Genomic DNA, 23,590 nt, shown 5'->3' with positions numbered 1-23,590 from the left:
TTTACTTTGCAGGGTTACTTAAACAATGTTTAAAAGTGTCTGGCCCAACAGTAGGTCTTTTTTTTCTTTGGAGGTGGAGTCTCACTCTGTCACCCAGACTGGAGTGCAGTGGCCCGACTCAGCTCACTGCAACCTCTACCTCCCAGGTTCAAGCAATTCTCCTGCCTCAATCTCTCGAGTGGCTGGGACCACAGGCGCATGCCACCATGCCTGGCTAATTTTGTTATTTTTAGTAGAGATGGTGTTTCACCATGTTGGCCTGGTTGGACTTGAACTCCTGACCTCAAGGGATCCACCCGCCTGGGCCTCCCAAAGTGCTGGGATTACAGGCTTATATAAGCCACAGTGCCCAGCCAGGGTTTTTCATATTGTCAGAGCCATTTTTCTTTTTACTTGCTACACAAAGCATTTGCATTGTAGGGCGAGACGACCAATTTAAAGAGATTCAGTTAAAAAAAAAAAAAAGCTGTGACAAACTCTAGGTGCCTTCCCATTAGCCCCACCCGCACCTCTTGGTATCCAATCCTTCGTATGAGCCTCTCCCCTTGGATATGGGCAGGACCTGAAAAGACCCCTCTTGCTGGCAGCTTGGCTCTCGACACTTGCTGGTAGTGACAGTAATCATGTCAGTGGTCCAGTCAGCAGCCAGGCCATGCAGGGAGCACCCAGCTGGCAAGGAACTAAGCGGGGGCCTCCAGCTGACAACCAGTGAGAGGTCTGGACACTCAGTCCTGCAGTGGCAAGAACTGAATTCTGCCAGCCGAGTGAGGCTGAAATGAGTTCTTCCCAAATCACCAGGTGAGAATGCAGATGAGGCCATGAGCTTTCTAAAGGACCTATCTAAACCATGCTCAGACAGAAACTGAGACGCATTTGTTTTAAGCCACTAAATCTATGGTAATTTAGGACATAGCAATAGATAATACAGGTACTATCAACTTCCTTAGTTACCTTGTTAATTTCACAGTAACTGTATTAGGTGGCATCCAGACTATCCCGAATTTAAATACTAACAGTAGTATAAAAAGTCTGGCCCTTTATTACCTTTCCCAGGTAATAAAACAACTGGTTTCTAAAAGTCTGATATGGATTACACCTCTTAGGATTCCTCATAATCCTGTGAAGTAGATATTCCCATTAATTATTTAACTCAAATGACTAACAAGGGGCAGAGCTAGGAACTTGAGAACCAGCGTCCAACCCCTGATGCCACCACCCTTCCAACTTTTATAGTTTCCCTAAAGTCTCAATGATGCTTCCCACTATGCCCATAGATAGTAATAAAACCACAGACAGTAAAAAGTACTGGGAACATTTTGTTCTTCCTTTTAAATCCATCTTATCCACTAGATTAATAATTGTGCACATCAGTTAAAATGTCTTTTATTCCAAAGTCTATGTCTCAGTGAAGAGGAATTTATTCCCTTCATGACTTGTTATTAATACTAAGCACTTAAACTGAGTATATGTGAAAGCCAAAAACATTATTCTTACTGAAGACCTGTCAAACAAAGCCACAAAACAGCTCCTTTTATTTTCTAATAAGACTAGATTTATTCAATACCCTAGTAAAAGTTTTGATTATAAGTATCCAACAGTATAAAAAGTACAAAACAGATCTGTAGATTTCTAATATATTAATACAAAGTGCATGACTACATACAGTACATCCTACAGGCAAAGAGAGGTGGAAGGGGAAAAAGAAGGCTGTGGTTGAGGTCTAGTAATAAATAAATAAATACAGAAGTAGAGATGATCCATATTATAGTATATTCTACCACCAATACTGCAGCCAAAATGTACAAAAAAATCATTTCAAAATAACTCAGGAGGATGATAATGGCTGGACTTTCGTAATTCACCTCAAAGACTGTGGGAGAGCCAACTCAACTCACTGTATAGTCTGTGCATATGGTGGCTTGTAGCATGTAGGTTTTTTCCAAAAGAAGGAAATATAAAATGTTTAGATTAAGAACTATAAAACTACAGGGTGCCTATAAAAGGTGGCTTACTCCTTATTGTTATTATACTATCCAATTTTTAAAATGCAGTTTAAAAAATAAGCACTGAGTCTTGTTATTACAAGGCAAGCAAATGTTTCTCCCTCATTCTGAAAAGACTGAACTGGCAATGCTTTTCCTGAACATTTAGAAAAGAGGCAGTAAGAGTACTCTGGTTTGGGTTCAAGTGAGAGGCTTTTCATGAAAATCTTAGGATTGAAGAGCTCTAAGTTCAGGATATCTCAATGTTCAGAAAGCCTGACTAACAGAAGCCAAACCAAAACCATTTAATGTGAACACAAACCTCTTTTCTTTTAGTAAGTTTTACTTTTAATACAGAGTGAAAGAAAATAAAAATTTAATAGGCTAAAACAAGTCAAACACCCATTCTACACAGATAAAAACCTTCACAAAGGTCAACTGAAGTAATCCAGAGCCGAAACTGAATTGTGCAGATTTTCAATGAAGTCACAGAAGTCATGTAACACAAACAAAAGTCGATTATATTTACACACTCAGCAAGCCCTCTAAGAAATGTGCCCCAAGAAGCATTAACCTTTGTTTTGTGCCATCCTGAAGACTTGCACATTTTATTTTTCGGATAGCTTAACATTTTTAATCGAGTGTGTTCTCTACCATGCGGTAATGCTTTGGTACTATTCATACAGCGTCTCGCCTGTGCTAAAGACTTGCCATTTCCCCAAGAGGAGCTTTGATTCTGCTTTAGAAGTTTTACATAAATTAAAATCTTTATCAAATATTAATATGAAGGGAGGCACAGGATGCAACATATATAGTCAAGTTACCTCTCTGTATATTTAGAAATTACTTTCTCCTCCAAGGTATTTGCAACAGAAAGCTCAGTCTGTCCTGCTTAATAATCAGTAGTACAGGTGTGAATCATCAGAAGCTTGGCAAGACCTTAATATTTCAAAATTATTAACAACTACCTCTAGGGGCAAGTTCATGTTACTGAGTTATGACAAATTTATTATCATGAGGGAAAACAAGAGTAGCCAGCCATCTTAAAAATGCCCCAACCACTGCTTCTCAATACAGAAAGACTAAAAACTACATACAGTTTATCATACAACAAATCCCATCTCTGTCCCCTGAAATTCCCCTAGTTTCATTCATTAGAAGGGGATTAAAAAAAAAAAAGACTTAAAGAGCACTTTACAGCAGCATTCAGCTTTCCTATGAAATACTCAGCATCTTAAATATTATATACAACTCTTTTTTTAGTAAGCTAGACACTGGCTTCAGAGTTTGTGGGAGTGGGGGAAATCAACCCATTCAAAACTACTCTAGAAATTGTCTTTTGGCAGAATAGCAGGTATCCAAGTTAAAAATAAGAGGGTCATTTAAGACCAGCCTGGCCAACGTGGTGAAACCCCGTCTCTACTAAAACTAAAAAATTAGCCGGGTCTGGTGGCGGGCACCTATAAACCCAGCTACTTGGGAGGCTGAGGCAGGAGAATCACTTGAACCCGGGAGACGGAAGTTGCAGTGAGCCAAGATCACGCCACTGCACTCCAGCCTGGGTAACAAGAACAAAACTCCGTCTCAAAAAAAAAAAAAGAGGGTCAGTTTGTAGCTTTGTGGTTTTTCAAAATTCAGGTTTTTTTTTTTTTGTTCCCCTTCTACATAAAAACCTCAGTCACCACTCCTGAGTGGAGATGGGCAGAGGCTCTGGCCCCTGCTCCTCTGGCTTCTCGGCAGCTGCTTTCTTATTGCTGCAGCAAGGCTTGAAGAGATGTGTGTCAATGAGGACTTCCCCAAAACGGCCTTTATAGATGATCCCACAACATATCTTCTGTCTAAAAGAAAAAATGGAGAACAAGATACATTAATAAGGAAGAAAAATAGGAATACAAAAGAAATCTACTCACTATTATAACTAGTCCAATATAACCAAAGAGTTGTGCTTCTACAATCTTGCACATTCCAAGTGAAAGGGCTCCTAGAGTAACCCCAATTAGCTAGAGAAGGGGAATTACCCAGTTGCCTTAAAGGCCACACTGGAATCTTCTCAAATATTGAGGAAGACAGCATTTTGAAAGACAGCAGTCAGTTTCAAAGGCTGCCCCTGATGTTGTTAACTATTTCCTCCAAAATCACCAACTCTTGAAAAAAAAATCAGCCACCATAAACAGGCTGATGCAGCTAGCAATTTTTTATATATATTTAATTTTTTTTCTTTATCAACTCGTAAGTGCTTGAGTGGTAATTTTTAATTAAATACTGAGTAGATAAAAATACATGTGTGGGCCGGGTGTGGTGGCTTACACCTGTAATCCCAGCAGTTTGGGAGGCTGAGGTGGGCAGATAACTTGAGGTCAGGAGTTCGAGACCAGCCTGGCCAACATGGCGAAACCCCATCTCTACTAAAAATGCAAAAATTAGCCAGGCGTGGTGGCACGTGCCTGTAGTCCCAGCTACTTGGGAGACTGAGGCAGTAGAATCACTTGAACCCAGGAAGTGGAGGTTGCAGTGAGCCGAAATCACACCACTGCACTCTAGCCTGGGAGACAGAGCAAAACTCTGTCTCAAAAAAAAAAAACAAAAAAGGGTGTGTGTTAGCAAAGGCATCAAAAATGACAACACAATGAGAATGCCTACAGACCACATACTCTAAGGGAAAAAAGATCATTTCCTATGAAGCCCCCTGCAGGCCCCTCCACAGTCCCATCCTACCTCATCTCATCCTCTCCCCACTTAATTTTAGGTTTATCACTCCCTTTTCTTTATACTTCATGGTTTCACTGTATGTTGGCATCTCTAATCATACTGCACAGTTATCCATTACACTTACAAACACACACACACACACACACACACACAGAATCACAATGTATTCTGCAATGTTTTAGTCAACATTGAGATCCATACATATTGTTATAGAGCTTTATTTCATTTTAACTTATGTATAATATTCTACCCTGTGAATATATAACACAGTTTTATTTATCTACTCTTATTTTAATGTATAAATCAGTGGACACATCTTAAAGGTTTTTACTAGTTTATATTGCTGGCATATAGGAATGGGAACATCTTCAACTTTACTCAAAAACGGCCATTTATCTACATGGTTATAACTATTTACACCTATAACTGACAGTGTTCTCATCATTCCATACCTTCTCCCCAACATTTGGTAATAGACTTTATTTTAGTTTTTTCACCAATCTAATGAGTATAAAATGGTATCTCATTGAAATTTTACTTTGTATTTCCTTGATTTTCAAAAAGTTTGAACACATTATCATTTAATGAGTTATTTCATGATTCCTTTCTAAGTGTGTCCATTTTTCTGTTGGTTTATCTTTTTCTTCCATTGTAGGAGTTGTCTGTATATCCCAGATACTAATCCTTGGTCAGATATATGTGCTGGATATCATTTCATTTTCTTTATGGTATTATTTGATGAATTTAAGTTCATAATTATAATGTAATTAAACCTGGAGGTTTTTTTAAATGCTTAAGTACTCTGTCATAAAAAAATCCTTTCCCACTCAAAAGTCATAATCTATTTTCTACTTTAATGCATCTGTAATTGGTGTTTGTGTATGGTGTGAGGTAGGGAACCCAAGCCCAATTTTTCCACATGAATAACCATGTTGTTTTTAATATCCTAGCAACACTTATTGAACAGACCATTTTCGCCCACCAATCACCCCCACATCATGTATCACATAACAAGTGCTATATACATATGTGGGCTTGTTTCCAGGCTCTCTATACTATTCCATTGGTTTATTTTTCTATTCCTAGTCCCAAAACACATTAATTACCATGGCTTCATAATATGTCTTGATTTCTGTTAGGGCAAGTTTATCCACATCTTCCTTTTTCTTCTGAAGATGCCTATTTTGGGCCCTTTGCTTTTCTATATAAATTATAAATTAGCTTGTAAAGTTCCATAAATATGTTGGGATTTTGACTGCAATTACCCTGAATCTACAAAGTGATCATCTCCCTAACAGTCAGTTTAATAATATCTATGAATGTGCTATACCTCTCAATTTATTTAGGTGTCTTTAAATGTTATTCAACGGCCGGGCGCAGTGGTTCATGCCTGTAATCCCAGCACTTTGGGAGGCCGAGGCGAGCAGATCACCTGAGGTCAGGAGTTCACTATCAGCCTGGCCAGCATGGTGAAACCCAATCTCTACTAAAAATACAAAAATTAGCAGGGTGTGGTGGTGCATGCCTGTAATCCCAGTTACTCTGGAGGCTGAGACAGGAAAATCGCTTGAACCCAGGAGGCAGAGGTTGCAGTGAGCCAAGATCGCACCACTGCACTCCAGCCTAGGTGACAGAGTGAGTCTCTCTCTCTCTCTCAACATAGACATATATATATATATATATATATATATATATACACACACACACACACACACACACACATAAATAAATGTTATTCAACAATATTGTATGATTTTTACATAACTCCTCCAAAGGGCTTTTGATATTTTACTACTACATTATTTTATATTTCCTAACACTATGATAAAATGTATCATTCTAATGCCAAACTGCCTAGATTTAAATCCTGCTCTACTTACTATGTAACCTTAAACAAAGTACTTCCTCTTTGTACCTGTGTTTTCACATAATGCTTCACAGAATTGTCATAAAGACTAAATAAGGCCAGGTGCAGTATCTCACACCTGTAATCCCAGCACTTTGGGAGGTCAAGGCAGGCAGATCACTTGAAGCTAGAAGTTCAAGACCAGCCTGGCCAATATGGCGAAACCCCATCTCTACTAAAATACAAAAATTAGCCAGGCGTGGTGATGCGTGCCTGTAGACCCAGCTATTTGGGCGGCTGAGGTGGGAGAATTGCCTGAGCCCAGGAGGCGGACATTGCAGTGAGCCAAGATAACACCACTGCACTCCAGTCTGGGCTACAGAGTGAAACTCTGTCTCAAAAAAAAAAAAAAAAAAAAAAAGATTAAATAAATGCAAACAAAGTGGTTTAAAGTACTTTAAAGTACTTACAGTATGCACTAGGCACTGTTCTAAAGTGTTTACTACTACTGGTACTACCACTATCACTACTACTACCAATATTATATTGGTTAGAACCTTCTGTATAATGCTGAATAGAAATGGTAATAGTCAACACTCTTGATTTGTTCCTGATCATAGAGAAAATGCTTTCATTTTATCACAAGTATGTATTATGTACTTTTGTCCTTTTTGTAAGATACCTGTTGTCTAAGTAAAAAAGTTTCCTTCTATTCCTATTTTGCTAAAACTTTTTTTTTTTTTTAAACCTTAAAGGAATGTTCAAATTTGTCAAACTGCTTCTTTGCACCACTAAGAAGACAACACCTTCCTTTAGAAACTATCAATGTGGGCTGGGCACGGTGGCTCATGCCTATAATCCCAACACTTTGGGAGGCTGAGGCGGGTGGATCACCTAAGGTCAGGAGTTCGAGACCAGCCTGACCAACATGGTGAAACCCCTTTTCTACTAAAAATACAAAAATGTAGCCAGGCGTGGTGGCCATGCACCTGTAATCCCAGCTACTCGGGAGGCTAAGGCAGGAGAATCACTGAACCCGGGAGGCAGAGGCTGCAGTGAGCGGAGATCGAGCCATTGCACTATAGCTTGGGCAACAAGAGCAAAACTCCGTCTCAAAAAAAAAAAAAAAGAAACTGTCAATGTGGTAAATTATATTAGTTGATCGTCTCATGTTCAAACCAATCTTACATACCTAGAATAACCCTAGTGGCTGATGATATATTTGTTTTGGTATCAAACTTATATCAGCCTTAAAAATGCTTGGGGCCTATGCCCTATTTTATCCATAGTCTGGAAAAGCCAGTGCATAGGCCCCAATCATCTGTTCCTGGATGTTTAGTACAACTTGCCTATTGTGGTTTGTTTGTTTGTTTTTTTTTAAATAGAGTCTTGCTTTATCACCAGGCTGGAGTGCAATGGTGCAAAAATAGCTTACTGCAAACCTAACCTCCTAGGCTCAAACAATCCCCTCACCTTGGCCTCTCAAAATGCTAGGATTACAGGTGTGAGCCATCACGCCTGGCCTGAATCAATTTATTATGAGATTATCTCGGTTTTTCACTTTTTCTTGAGACAGCTTTAGCAACATGTCTTTTTTCTAGTACTGTACCTGCTTCACCTGTATGTTCAAATTTATTAGCATAAAATTGTCTATAATATCCTATTATTTTTTAAATGTCTGCTTTATCTATACCTAAGTCTCTTTTCTCTTTCCTAAAATTGCTTATGTGTATTATCTCCTTTTCCTGATCCACTTTATCTCTAGTATATTTTTGGTCACATCTTTTTGAAGGACCAACTCTTAGTTTTACTGATTCTCTCCACTGCATATTGTCTTTCTACTCCACTTATCTAGCAATAGGCAATGTAGGTACCTTGATGTGATTTTTATTTTAAATAAATTTTAATAGGAAGAACATACAAAAATCCCACTTCCCTGCTCAATTCCTGCTTAATCCACTGCAATCTTGTGTTACCAACTGTTTGCCAAATGCCATTTAATTGCTAAGGAAGTAGAAAAATACTGCCCATAATTAAGATGGTTTGCTGGTTAGAGAGATACTTTGTTTCTTTTACCTTTTCCAGTAAGTGAGATCTAAAAAGGAAAAAACTGGTGTTCTGTTAGAACCAGAAGCCATCTCTGTATCGGAGCCGTCATCTGACTGGTTACTGTAACAAGGAGATTGAGCTGGGGAGGCACTTGAGGTGGTACTGTGAGCATCAGAATCTGCAATAAAGATTAAAAGAAAAAATAAAATTTTCAATTTCATTACATGTAATTGCAACTAAACCTCAGCATAAGACACTGTGAAAGAGTTGGTAAAAAAGAAAAAGTAAAAAATAATTCATTTTCTATGCACTACTGATATTTGAAGATATTCAGACTAATGTGTTTTTTAAAGAAGTGAAGAAGATGGAATAGACATACTTTTTCCTATTCCTCCTGCTTATACAACTAAAATCCCTGGATATTATATATAAAACAAACCTGAGACTCCAAAAGGTGATGATCATCTAGGGAGCTCAAGACCCAAGGCAAGCCATGGTGGTAGGTTCCTTAGTTTTTCTGGATTTTCCTTTTGCCTCATAATCCCCAGCTTTGGAAGTGAAACAGCAGCCACCCAGAAATGCCAATGGGTACAGACAATCAAAACAACAACAACAAAACAAAAATCCAAAACCCCAATTAAAACCTGATCTCTCTAGCAAAGAACTAGGAAAAGGGCAGCCTAGCCAGACAGAAAACATTTCTGAACACTAACCTTCCTGTTCCAGCCAAACCCACGGAAAAAACTGTGGACATTTCCTAACCCCAGCAGAGGCTGAGGTGAAGAGCCTACATTTCCACCCTCACAAGACTTAGGAAGCACCCCAACACCTATACCAGGGTGGTGTCAGAGGAAGCCTAGCGAAGTCAGGATTTTCGTTATGGCCCACTAAGTACAAGGCCACCCTCACCAGGTGGTAGTCTGAACTCTCTCCTGACATCCAGTAGTAACAAGGAGCCTCCCCCTCCCCCCAACCTCAGATGTCAACGGAGGTTGAGAGAGAAACTGGAATTCTAACACCTGGCGGTAATAGGGTGGTGAGGCCCCTCCCTCTTTCCCTGCCCTGAGGGGTGTCAAAAAACCAGTTAAAATAGAAGGGTTAAATAAGACCCAGAGTCTCACAACATAATCTGAAAATGTCCAGGTTTCAATAAAAAATTACATCAGTCCAAGAATCAGGAAGATCTCAAACTAAATGAAAAGGCCAACACTAAGATGACAAAGACATTAGAATTATCTGACCAAGATTTTAAAGCAGCCACGACAAAAATGCTTCAGTGAGCAATTATGAACATGTTTGAAATAAATGAAAACATAGGCTTGGCAAAGAAATAGGAAGCCTCAGTAAAAATAAGATAGAAAACTATAAGGAAAAAATAAATGGAAAATTTGTAACTGAAAAAAACACAATAAAGAAAATAAAAACCACAGTGGATGGGCTGAGCAACATGGAGGGGAGAGAGAAAACAAACAGTGAACTGGAAGAAAGAACAACAGAAATTGCCCCATATGAACAACACAGAAAACAAATGAACAGAGCAGGAGAAACCTGTGGAGCTTAGTCAAACATACATCTACATTCATGTCATTGCAGTCCTGGAGGGAGAGGAAAAAGAGAATAGAGGTGAAAAAGTACTCAAACATAGTGGCTGAAAACTTGTCAAATTTGGCGAGACATAAACCTAAGACTCAAGAAGCTAACCAAAGCCAAACAGAATAAACCCAAAGAAATCCATGCCAAAACACATCATAATTAAGCCTCTATAAACTAAACCAAGAGAAAAATCTTGAAAGCAGCCAAAGAATAATGACATTATACCTATAAAGAGAAAACAAAAGATCCTGATTTAATAAGGAATAAAGGCAGTTCATTAGATGCAGAGCTAACCCTGATTTAATACTTTGCCTGTTTATGTGAAGATGTCAGATAAATGTACAAGCCAGAAAATAAGTTTCTTGGTTAACAGTCATTGTGCTATAAGGCTGTTGTACTGCCACGTCACAGCAAGAGCAGTATCATAAACCTCATAAACACAGGTGGGGCCTACCATATACCTTGCCCGTCCCAGGACACGTGGACAGAGCAATCCTTCCATTCAGATAACCAATCAAGTACTTATTAAATATTTATAAGGCATCAAATCCTATGTTACATGCTGCATGGAAAGAAACAGACTAAAGAAAATTTGGGTTTGTTTTTTTTTTAATTATTTTTATCTTTTGGTTTTCCTTGAGACCGGATCTCACTCTGTCACCCAGGCTGAAGTGCAGTGGCATGACCACAGCTCACTGCAGTCTCAACCTCCTGAGCTCAAGCAATCCTCCCGTCTCAGTCTCCTGAGTAGCTGGGACCACAGGCACACACCACCACACTCGGCTGGTTATTTTTTTAATTTTTAGCAGAGACAAGGTCTCGTTATTTGCCCAGACTGGTCTGGAACTCCTAGCCTCAAGCGATCCTCCCACCTCGGCCTCCCAAAGTGCTGCGATTACAGGCATGGTCACACCTAGCCAAGAAAATGTTTTTGTTTTTGTTTGTTTGTTTGTTTGTTTAAAACAGAGTCTCACTCTGTCGCCCAAGCTGGAGTGCAGTGGCTGGATCTCAGCTCACTGCAGCCTCCAACCTCTTGGATTTTCATGCCTCAGCCTCTCGAGTAGCTACAACTACAGGTGTGCACTACCACACCCAACTAATTTTTTTATATTTTTAGTAGACAGGATTTCGCCATGTTTGCCAGGCTGGTCTTGAACTCCTGGCCTCCCAAAGTGCTGGGATTACAGGTGTGAGCCACCACACCCAGTCAAGAAAACGTTTTCCGAATAGAGCTCACAAATATTTTATATTTACAAATATTTACATAAAACAGCATAAAATTAGGTATCTAAAAGAAAGCCCCGTTAGTATTTTTAATATGTTAACTTAGCAAACAAAATCCTCAAGAGTAGCAGGTTTTAAAAGAATGAGTCTAGTGGGATGTTTAAGACTTCCTAAATAATTAACATCAACAGACACCTCTATGCTGCTGAGGAAAACTCACTCTCCTAGGAAGTGCTTAATATCTTTAAACTATTTGAAATTTCAATTATCTGACCATTTTTGTTTTGTTTTGTTTTTGTTTTCGGAGACGGAGTTTTGCTCTTGTTGCCCAGGCTGGAGTGCAATAGCACAATCTCGGCTCACCACAACCTCTGCCTCCCAGGTTCAAGCAATTTTCTTGCCTCTGCCTCCCAAGTAGCTGGGATTACAGGCATGCACCACCACGCCCAGCTAATATTGTATTTTTAGTAGACACGGGGTTTCTCCATGTTGGTCAGGCTGGTCTCAAACTCCCAACCTCAGGTGATCCACCTGCCCCGGCCTCCCAAAGTGCTGGGATTACAGGTGTAAGCCTCCATGCCCAGCCCAAACTGCAATTTTAAGTCTTAAAAATTACGTAGGATTTAGAAGGCACCAAGGAGTGATTAGATGGCATCAAGTCGGTAGGGACAATGGGCAAAGTCAATGAGCAAAGCTGTGGAAGCCAAAAATACTCCAGGAACTGACTCAGCTCAAACAAAAATAGGACCTTCAAACACTTTCTAGGAATTCTCAACCATATTTTATAGCAAGCAGAAATCACTGCAGATTTTGGAAAGGATGACACAAAAAGAATAGCTAACATTTATAGAGGAATTTATTTTGTTTTACAAAGCCATTTTTTACTTGATTATCCCCAGTTCTCTGATTAGAAAATTATGGTTAAACGTCAAGTGACTCCAGAGTTACACATTTGCTAGTGACAAGAGCCGATATTCAAATCCAGATCTGTAACTCTAGGTCCAATGCCTTTCCAGTACACCACAAAATGTCTTGAAAAGGGAATACAGGGCTGGGCACGGTGGCTCACGCCTGAAATCCCAGGACTTTGGGAGGCCAAGGAGGGCAGATCACCTGAGGTCAGGAGTTCAAGACCAGCCTGGCCAACATGGCGAAATCCTGTCTCTACTAAAAATACAAAAATTATCTGGGTGTGGTGGCATGCACCTGTAACCCCAGCTACTCGGGAGGCTGAGGCAGGAGAATCGCTTGAACCCAGTAGGGGGAGGTTGCAGTGAGCTGAGATCCGTGCCACTGCACTGCACTCCAGCCTGGTTGACAGAGCAAGTTTGACTCCATCTCAGAAAAAAAAAAACAGAAAGAAAGAAGAGAATACAGGCCTGGTATGTGCAGGATACACAGAAGCAAACACATAACCAGAAGCACAGACCATTAGTGGGTGATGTATAAAAATTCACGTTTCCCAACTGCTTCAATGCACAAAGGTGCCAGCAATTTATAATGTACCTGGTGAACACCCTGTTTCAGTTTGAGCTTCCACAATCTACACACCTTATTATCAAAGGAATTTATTTTCAGTCTCTAACTACTACACAGCACAGTTTCATAATAAAAATCTAAAATTACACTGAATATTCCCTTAAGTAAGGCAAAAGTGAGATATCACTTTCTCTATAATTAAGGGAAAGGGCTAAGAATATACATATGAATAATCAGTTCCTCCGCCTTCAAGTGATAAAAGAAAATTAATGTTTCCCAAATGTTCATTAAAACATCTAGTGAGGACTGGGTGTGATGGTTCACACTTGTAATCCCAGCACTTTTGGGAAGCTGAGGTGGGTGGATTGCTTGAGCTCAGTTTGAGACCAGCCTGGGCAACATGGCAAAACCCCAACTCTACTAAAAATACAAAAATTAGCCAGGCATGGTGGTGCATGTCTGTAGTCCCAGCTACTCAGGAGGCTGAGGCACAAGAATTGCTTGTACCCCAGAGGCAGAGGCTGCAGTGACCCAAGATCACACCACTGTACTCCAGCCTGGGTGACAGAGCGAGACCCTGTTTCAAAAAAAAAAAAGAAATAAAAGAAAATATCTAGTGAGAATGGAAGGTAGAGTTAAATCTTTAGGGAGATGGGGGGTTGAGAGCTGGTTAGGAAAGGTAAGTGTATAATTAAAATACATATACAAATTTATATTTCCTAAATATTTTACATCTCTACCACTTATTAAGTGGCCCAGATCAAGTTTAAATCACCTCTTTGTGCCTCCTATTCTGAGCTCTAAGATGGAAATAACTGAGATTACATATGTAAAGTGCTTAGTATACCAAAATGCTCAAAAAATGTTGAGTTCTCCTGCACTCCTCACTTTACCGTCACTAAACTTAGATGTCTTTTTCCATTATTCTAAAACAAGCATGATAACCATGTCTTGATTGATAATGTTCTAACAGGGCCCTATAGATTTTTTAAAAGTACTGAGAGCTCCAATAGAGATCCACAACCCCTAGCCGCAATTCTGAGAAAGCTCTGGAAACAGAAAGTATATTCCTAACCTATTTGGCCACAAAATCTGGCATGACCTAAACTATGACTATAAGCAGACAAACCTGACTAGCCTATGTACCATCTATTTATTCCACTAAATGTGAATACTGCTACTTTTTGCTGTGAAAATACTAATGTGTTTGGTTCAATAATGCTCCTTCAAACCCCAAGGGTAATAGAGATATTTATTAGACAATAACATTATATGCAGTGTATTTCCTTTTCAAAATCTAAAATCTCAATTCCAAAATACAGATGTGCCATTACAGCAACCCCCCAAAACTTCCAATAATAGCATGTGACCTGACATTAATTAATTAGACATTCCTTTCTCATTCTATCACACAACACACACTGCCCCTTAAACCTGAAAGCAAGCCCTGAGGTTGGCTGTATTTCAATATGTGCGTTATGATTTCTAAAGTTACTTTCCAGAAAATCTGGACTTTGGTCTCAGATTGTCCCCTTTACGTACCTTCTTGCACATCTGCAGGACTCAATTTCCTTATGGATAAAAATCAAGTAAATGAGCTAGAAATGCACCTTCTAGAAAATTAAGATGTCAATAAAGACATCAGGGTGGTCTCAGTGCAATCTGAAGTGGTTAGCTAGTAGAAATACTCTCTTAAGACATCAAAATCAGAAAGAGTGCCAAGATTTCATAGAAATAAGATAACATCTCTACCAAGTCAACATTGCCTTCCAGTGCTCTTTATAAAAAGCAATAAAGGAAAAAATGATCCACACATGCCATACACCACCCCCAGCCAAAAATAACAAAACAATTATTAAGTACTAATGTTGTAATATCAAACTTACTATGACGTTTAAATTCCTTCTGCAGTTTACTGATCTGGTTGCTTTTTATCCTGTTCCCAGATAGAGTTTTCACTTTCTTTGGTTTCAATGTAGTCTTTAGACTGGGTCCAGCCCTTGCATCTACCACCTGGAAGAAAATACTGAATATTTAATAATATTTTAAAAATGACACCAGTGTATCCCTTTGGTTCAGATCCGTGCCTATTTGAGAACCACGGTTTTATACTGAAAAGAGGATGAAGCTCCATGTGCACCTTTAATCATCACATGACATAAGGGAATAAATAATATTTATCTACTGGGGTTTTTAAAGATATTCTTTCCTGTGAAATGGGTAATAGTGGGAGTCTATTGGAAAAAAATTTAAATAGATTTGTATATGGGATAATCGTTACTGGATGACCCAGCTAGGTTAAGAATCAAACCTAAAAACAACTCCATTTCTACAGGATAATGTTTTGCAGTTTACGAAAAGCTTTCATATACTTTTTATATTTAGTACAAAGCAAAAAATAGGGCTACTTTTGTTACTCCAATTTTAGACAGAAGGAAAACAAGGCAAAGATAAATTATGCATTTTGCCTTATTTCACCAAGCGAGTAAATGGGTAAGAGGGGTGGAGAGGGGAGAAGATTGGAATCAAGGTCTTCAGGCCTATTCTTTATGCTTTTTTCACTTTACACCTTAATCTCTGAGGTGAGTTACACGACAGCAATAGCATGTTCTCCCACAGTCTAGCCCAGCCATTGATCTCGCCCCATATGGTCCTGTTTCTTAGGTATTCATTCACATTTATTAGCTGCAGATTTCTACCCCATGTAAAAAGGAAGGTTGTTATCATCTTCAAAATCATGACCTATTATAATAACATAACACTGTCATCAAAGGACAATGTAAGGCTAGTGTGAACGATAACTGTGTTATACTTTCTATACACCATCTCATCCAGTTCTCACAATAGCTCTGTAAGAGAGCTATTATCTTTGCACTTCATGAATAAATATAACCTGCCCAAAGTCCACAACTAGTAAGTGGTAAAGGCAAAATTCAAATTCAAGTCTGATCTACATGTTCATTAGTACCAACCTGAGTTCAAAGGATCATGTTATCCAAAGAGATTTAAGAAAATGAATTCATGTCTAATTAACTCTGGGAATTACTGAGTTAAGCCTAAAAACAGGTGAATGCTTACTGTGAATCTCCAGAAGGGGGATATTGGATACAGCCTTAAGGAAATGCCACACCAGGCTATTCTGTTCTAAAGATGCCAAAATGTTAGGCCATTATATCTGAACAGCAGCTAGTGTTTTTCTTTATTCTTTTCAGACTTTTCTACCCTAGGGATATATTACTTCCTAAATTAGGGGGAAATTAATGTTACTTTAAATACAGTAGAGGTATAATTGAGAAAAAAGAAAGATGGACTAACATGATTCCAGTTTTTTTTTGATCCTGCTGGCAACTTCTTCCATCTTTTCACAAGCAGGACACAGGCATTGCAGATGTCTCCTGAACGAGTCTCATGCAATCTGATAAGAAAACAATCAAACCTTTATCAGTCTCCCTTACCTTAAAGAATTCATGCAAGCACATTTCTTTCGGGGAAAAAACTGTATCTATGTATGGTTTATAGATACAATTTAATCATCCTGGATGATCCCATTCCATTGTTTCTATAGAATATTTCAGAAATAAAATTATCTTCTAGATTCAACAAACCAATTCTATGTACTGCAATTTGGTTATTTTGAAATAAGAAATGCTTTTAAAATTAAATAGGCCAGGCTGGGTGCAGTGGCTCACGCCTACAATCCCAGCACTTTGAGAGTCTGAGATGGGTGGATCACTTGAGGTCAGGAGTTTGAGACCAGCCTGGCCAACATGACAAAATCCCGTGTCTCTACTAAAAATACAAAAATCAGCCTGGCGTGGTGGTGCGCACCTGTAGTCCCAGCTACTCAAGAGGCTTAAGCAGCAGAATCACTTGAACCCAGGAAGCAGAGGTTGCAGTGAGCCAAGATCGTACCACTGCACTCCAGCCTGGGCAACAAGAGCGAGACTCCATCTCAAAAAAAAAAAATTAAATAATTAAATAGGCTGGTGTGGTGGCTCACACCTGTAATCCCAGCACATCGGAAGACCAAGGTGGGAAGATCACTTGAGTGCAGGAGTTCGAGACCAGCCTGGGCAACACAAGGAGACCCCATCTCTACTTAAAAATTTTTTTTTTAATTTAATTTTAAAAAATGCTTTTAAAATTAAAGAGTAAAACTCAAGACCTAAAAGAGATTCTGATTATCACGGTTTTAAACATTGCTGTTTAATTAATCTTTCTTGAAATGTGTAAATATATTTCTTTTTTGGTGGGGGCGTGGAGGTGAACAGGATCTCACTCTGTCACCCAGGCTGGAGTACAGCGGTGGGATTATGGCTCACTGCAGCCTCAACTTCCCAGGTTCAAGTGATCCTCCCACCTCAGCCTCCCTAGTAGCTGGGACCACAGGCACGTGCCACCACGCCTGGCTAATTCTTGTATTTTTTGTTGAGACAGGGTTTTGCCATGTTGCCCAGGCTGGTCTCCAACCCCTGGGCTCAACTGATCTGTCCACCTTGGCCTCCCAAAGTGCTAGGATTACAGGTGTGAGCCACCACACCCGGCCTGTGTAGATATTTCATAAGTATCAAAATGCTAACCTTTGGCAAGTAAAATAATGTGCCATAATATTCCAGTTTCGCAGCAAACAAAACCAGAGAGGTACTGTAGTTTTAAAAAATGAAAATGGCCAGATGAGGTGGCTTATGCCTGTAATCCCAGCACTTTAGGAGGCTGAGGCAGCCGGGAGTTCGAGACCAGCCTGGGCAACATGGCAAAATCCTGTATCTACAAAAAAATAGAAAAATTAGCAGGGCATGGTAGTGCATGCCTGTAGTCCCAGCTACTCAGGAGAGAGAGGTGGGAGGCTCACCTGAGGCCAGTGAGGTCAAGGCTGCAGTGAGCCATGACAGTGACACTGCAGTTCTGCCTGGGTGACAGAGTGAGACTCTGTCTCAAACAAACCAACAAACAAACAAACGATTATATTGCTGAGTAAGGTGGTGCACACCTGTAGTCCCAGCTACTCGAGAGGCTCAGACGGGAGGATCACTTGAGCCCAAAAGTTCAAGGCTGTGGTGCACAATGATCACACCTGTGAATAGCTACCGCACTCCAGCCTAGGCAACATAGGAAGACATTGTCTCTTTAAAAAAGAAAAGAAAAAAAGAATGATTTCCCATGTTAGAAATTACTTTCACCACTTTTTCTTATCAGAACATTTGTTGATCATTTATTGTTAATCCTGGACTTTTTAACTATTCTGAAGGTGTCAAAAAGGTCTGTGCCAACCAAGCATGCCTTTTTAAATTTTATTTTTATTTTAGTATCTTCATTTCCTCAACCTCCCAGGCTCAGGTGATCCTCTCACTTCAGCCTCCGACGTAGCTAGGACTACAGGCATGTACCGCCACGTCTGGTGAGTTTTTTGTTTGTATTTTTTGTAGAGATGGGTTTCCCCATGTTGCCCAGGCTGGTTTCAAGCTCCTGGGCTCAAGGGACCCACCTGCCTCAGCCTCCCAAAGTGCTGGGATTACTTGCGTGAGCCACTGCACCCGGTCAAGCGTAATTTTTTTTTTTTTTTTTTTGAGACAGAGTCTCATTCTGTCGCCAGGCTGGAGTGCAGTGGCGTGATCTCGGCTCACTACAACCTCCGCCTCCTGGGTTCAAGTGATTCTCCTGCCTCAGCCTCTGGAGTAACTGGGACTACAAGTGTGCACCACCACGCCTAGCTTATTTTTGTATTTTTAGTAGAGATGGGGTTTCACCATGTTGGCCAGGATGGTCTCGATCTCTTGACCTCGTGATCCGCCCGCCTTGGCCTCCCAAAGTGCTCTCAGATTACTGGTGTGAGCCGCTGCACCCAGTCAAGGGTAATTTTTTTAAAAGCCTTCTTAAAAATTAACCACAAAAGGAAGTCAACAACAAAAGGGTTTGTCTAGCTACAACTATAAGGGGCTTCACGATTAATGTGGTAGCTCCTCATAATCTGGAAAAAAGTAGGCTGTCAGCATTGTTTGATTCATTTAAAAAGCAGGAGACTTACACAGCCTAAATTAGAATAAGTGATTTTTATTATTAGCACATTGTTCCAATCACCTTGCTTACAAATATTTCTGTATGCTGTGGTATTTTTTCACTCTAAGAATAGTACAAACATCAGGTGATCTTACCCAAAACAGCTCTGGAAGTCCTTTTCATAGCGTTTACTGTCAGTGAATCGAGAACTGGAGGACTTAGCTCTGCAAATACAGCAGCCCTCTATACTTCGGTACATCTTTGGCTTGTGAAAACCAAACATCTTTTCTTCTGGGCAATAGTCTGTAAAGCCAAGGGAATTGACATATCTTTGTTGAGGGCTGTAACAAGGAACCATTAAAGAGTTCTCTCTGCTCCACCCCACCCCCAAGCAACTTGGTGTTATATGACCAAGACAGGCAGGCAGCTCTAGGGAAGACCTCCTGGATCGACCTCCATTCTTGGCACTATCAAGGCAAGCGTATAAAACACAAAGAAAAGCCTAGTTATTTAAGGAGGACTCTACTACCTCCTAACTCGCCTAACAAACATGCAATCTAAAAATGGGGAAGAGAAGCATTTTTTTAAATCAGGTTTTGAAGTAAGAAATGCCACAAACAATCCTGTAAAATAATGAAGCTGTACACAATTAAGGATGCATCCTTAAATTTAAGACACATCTTTTTATTTTGCACATTTGCATTAACGTGATTCCCCTCTGGGGAAGTTTTGAGCATTTACCATGAATACTATTTGATACTAAGCACACAACTAGCTCACTATGCATCAGCCCATATTACTTTGCCTAATGGGAATTCACAGGGGATTTCTTCTGTGATAAATGGGAAGTTCTAAGCAGTCAAGTTTGCCCCTGAATTGAAACTGCTGAAAGGAAGATGTAAAATTCACAAAAATCCAAGGTTAGAATTGAATAATAATAATTCCTTATTATCATTAAGACAAAAAAAGAACGAGCTCATGTTGTCTGACCGCTGACCTGCCCCTTAGTTGTTAGAGGTTTGTGGACCTCTTCTACGAGGCTTTGTGCCTGAGAGTAGTAACAGTGGGAGGCAAATGTCCCAGAGACGTAGAGTGAAATAAATTGCAGTCCTCCTGTTAAAAAAAAAAAAAAAATCTCAACGTCAAGGAAGGAATGAAAACAGCTCTGGGGCTGGATGCAAATATGTAGCTGGCAGTAAATCTGTACCTTAGGAAAAGTAATTTGGAATATCCAAATCAAGGGCCAGCTCACCAAAACAACCGGACTAAGAGAGGTGATGAAAAGGCAATGAATATAGAAACTAAACTCCAATGGACAAGTCAGAGGATGTGTGTATGTATGAGGGTCTAACTATAAATTATCACAAAATTATCACATAAAGCAACAATAAAAGAAAAAAAATTATTTTTTTTTTTTGGAGACAGAGTCTCACTCTTTCACCCAGGCTGGAGTGCGGTGGCGCTATCTAGGCTCACTGCAAGCTCTGCCTCCCAGGTTCAAGTGATTCTCCTGCCTCAGCCTCCCTAGTAGCTGGGACTACAGGTGCCCACCACCACACCCGGCTAACTTTTTGTATTTTTAGTAGAGACAGGGTTTCAGCATGTTAGCCAGGATGGTCTCGATCTCCTGACCTTGTGATCCACCCGTCTCGGCCTCCCAAAGTGCTGGGATTACAGGCGTGAGCCACCGTGCCCGGCCAAGAAAATTATTAATACCACTTTTGTGTCCATAGTTTTAGGAGTTATTACCACAGAACACTATCTTTTTAAAGTTGTTTTAGAAATAAACTTAGATGAGTAAACCTAAAGCTTCAGTACAGTCATGTGTTGCTTAACAATGGGGACACATTCTGAGAAATGCATCATTGGGCATCCTTGTGCAGACATCAGTGTCCTCACACAAACCAAGATGGCAATAGCCTACAACACCCCTAGGCTATATGGGATAGCCTACTGTTCCTAGGCAACAAACTTATACAGCGTGTGACTGTACTGAATGCCGTGGGCAACTGTAATACAATGGTAAGAATCTGTGCATCTAAATATAGAAAAGGTACAAAAAAATATGGTATCATAATCTTTTGGGACCACCATCATATATGCAGTCTGTGGTTGATCGAAACGTCCTTGTGTGACATATGGCTGTATTTGTCTTTGGATTATCTCGTCTGATCCCATTCCATTCCAATTCTGGTTAGTATAATATAGCAAGTATTAAAGAAAATGATTCAGAACCAAATATCCAGGCTTTTTATGTGTATTTTTTTGGTATTGAGGGGTTTTGAAATATAGACAGAGGTTTTACAACTTTTAAAAGAAAATTTTTTAAAAACTTTTATTAGCAAATAATTAGCTAAAAACTGAAGCTTCCCTTTCAAACAGGCTATTGTTAATAAACTGTTCCTCTGCCATGTTTTTGTTGGTGAGAGAGGCAGGCAAAAGAGTGGGATGGGGGCAAGGCAGAAGGCCTTCATGCATTTCAATAATTAAGTCTGAACAGTTACCTCTAAGAACTGTTTTAAAAAAAACATTTTTAGTTGATAATAATTTTAGTTAAATGCTTGGGAATTTGATGTCTTTGAGAGGAAGAAAAATGAGGAAGTACCCTCTACACAGTCATAAGAAAAGATCTAGAGAGGCCTGCTCAAATGAGGCAGATTTTTTTTTCTCAATCCAACAACAAACCCATATGATAACTGAAAAGAAAATCCTGAAGAAAATGGTCGCATGTTGCTTTGGAAAAAACAATGTCAAATGACAGAAGATTGCAGAAACAAGAAAGCAGAGTAGCAGTTATTGCTTTAATTTGTGTATTCCTGTTTTAAGGCAAAATGTAATACGGCCCTTGTCCTCACACCACCCTGCGCTCTTCTCCAAACTCGCCCAACAGCTTGCATTACCATCAAGAAGGTCAGAGAACAGTTCCTCTAATACTCTCCAACTTCATCCATAACTCTTGGAAACTTCTGCCTCCCTTCTCAGCAAGGACAAAAGAAGCAGAGCAAAAAAGGCCAGTTCATTTCATTAATACACAGACCAAATCCTATTATGACAGATAGATTCCTATCTCTACCCTCACCATCTCTTTCCCTTCCCCCAAATAAACAAGTCCTCAAAGCTATCAGCATTCAGCTCATCTCTAGGATGTGAACTACCTTCACTGAGGTTGGATTTGACCAAGACGCCATAGTTTGTGCCAGTTACCACACTGCTAAGCTGTTAAGGATCTTAGGGTTATAGGTGAATACTGAGGCTTTCTTTTTAATCAGCAGCCATTGTGAATTAAGTGTTCCTCTTCAGTGATTTTTTTCTGCTGGTGGGGACCTCCACAAAACTTACCCAGCACCCCTAGCAAGACATTCCAGTCATAAGCTGAGGAATATTCTTCTTAGACATAGGGGAGAATAGGCTGATGTCTTAGGATTCATAATCCATTTTCATATAGCTCCGTGACCTTACTTTTGTCCTGACAAAATTATTCTGCCTGAACATCTGAGAGGGATCTAAATCCTAGGGCTTACCCTCTCCTAGGCAATGCTCAGTGAGAAATGCAATGAGGTGGCAGACACCTGTCCTTATGCAACACACAAGGAGCATGTGAACCTTTTAATGGATGACAACTTAATAAACCTATTAAGCCTTTTCTGAGCTTATCCTCACACTTAAGAGGCACCTGGGAATCTGCAGCAAATACACAGGGGTTTCATTTCGGGCTTTGTTTACAGCAACCAAGTTAAGCAGTGGTTGGTGTTTAACCATTTCAAGGTTTGGGAAGCCCTGAGATTAACTGAAATTATTTCCAAAAATCTACAAACCCATGAAATGTTTAAAAAAACAACAACAAAAAAAACACTACTTAATCCCTAGAGCAAAACCAAGGACATAAAATGGTCTCTGAAACCAAGTTACTTTATATATTTAACAAAGTACTGGGTGGGCGTGGCATAACTTGATTTTAAACTGGAGATTTGTTTTTTCAAGCAATCTGGTGGTTCTTTAGAATACTGCTTTCCTAGTACCAAATTTGTGCAATATTAAATGATTCCTCCAGTACAATCTATCTTATTTGTTCAAATGACACCATCAGCTATGAAACTATCTGTGAATTTTGCCTCTATTCTCATAGGCATCATATCACTCGGCACTATGTTTTAAAGGAAGAAAGGTAATACTATCTGCTTTCTAATTGATTAATAGTTACAGCTGAGAACAGACCCCATACAATCTCATCCTTAACCATGTGTTTGGGGAAAGAAGAGGAAAATTTGGCTGTGAGATAAAGCCAAAGATCAAGAAAAACTTAAAATACTGATTATGAACTGTCATTCGTCTTCTAAAATTAAATAGTGGTATGGTTGCAAAATTCTGAGTATACTAAAAGCCAATGAATTGTACACATTACAAGAGTGAATCTTATGGTATATAAATGAGTGAATTTTATGGTACGTGAAAGATCTCAGTAAGCCTGTTTTTGAGATATTTAAAAATAAAAATAACTGAGTTAGGAATTCACTTGTCTTTATCATCTTTGTAAACTCATCATCTCGGATGCCAGTCTCATACTAGGTGTGTCAACCCAAATTGAGAGACCAAGATGGGAATCTCAATCAAACAAAGTTTATCAGGCCGAGCTTGAGGATGTGCGCCCAGGAAGCACAGGTTCCAATAGGTTATAACCTGTGTTTCAAAGCAGATTACACGAGGCACGGTA

General features: G+C 39.6%; 1 protein-coding gene across 1 annotated transcript in view; it reads right to left on the bottom strand.

The window, feature by feature from the left end:
- Nucleotides 1–1,529: 1,529 nt before the first annotated feature.
- Nucleotides 1,530–23,590, bottom strand: part of SINHCAF (SIN3-HDAC complex associated factor) — a 44,756-nt gene continuing 22,695 nt past the window's right edge. The window contains exons 2-6 of the mRNA XM_034936076.3: nt 19,035–19,182; nt 16,198–16,297; nt 14,769–14,895; nt 8,614–8,764; nt 1,530–3,820 (exon numbers count right to left, since the gene is read on the bottom strand). Of these exons, the coding sequence (XP_034791967.2) occupies nt 3,661–3,820; nt 8,614–8,764; nt 14,769–14,895; nt 16,198–16,297; nt 19,035–19,182 (686 nt within the window). The 3' untranslated portion in view covers nt 1,530–3,660. The remainder of the gene's footprint in view (nt 3,821–8,613; nt 8,765–14,768; nt 14,896–16,197; nt 16,298–19,034; nt 19,183–23,590) is intronic.

Source organism: Pan paniscus, chromosome 10, assembly GCF_029289425.2.
Source record: "Pan paniscus chromosome 10, NHGRI_mPanPan1-v2.0_pri, whole genome shotgun sequence".
Classification (NCBI taxonomy): Eukaryota; Metazoa; Chordata; class Mammalia; order Primates; family Hominidae; genus Pan; species Pan paniscus.
Note: the sequence above shows the minus strand (reverse complement) of the source record. Positions and strands in the feature narration are given on the sequence as shown.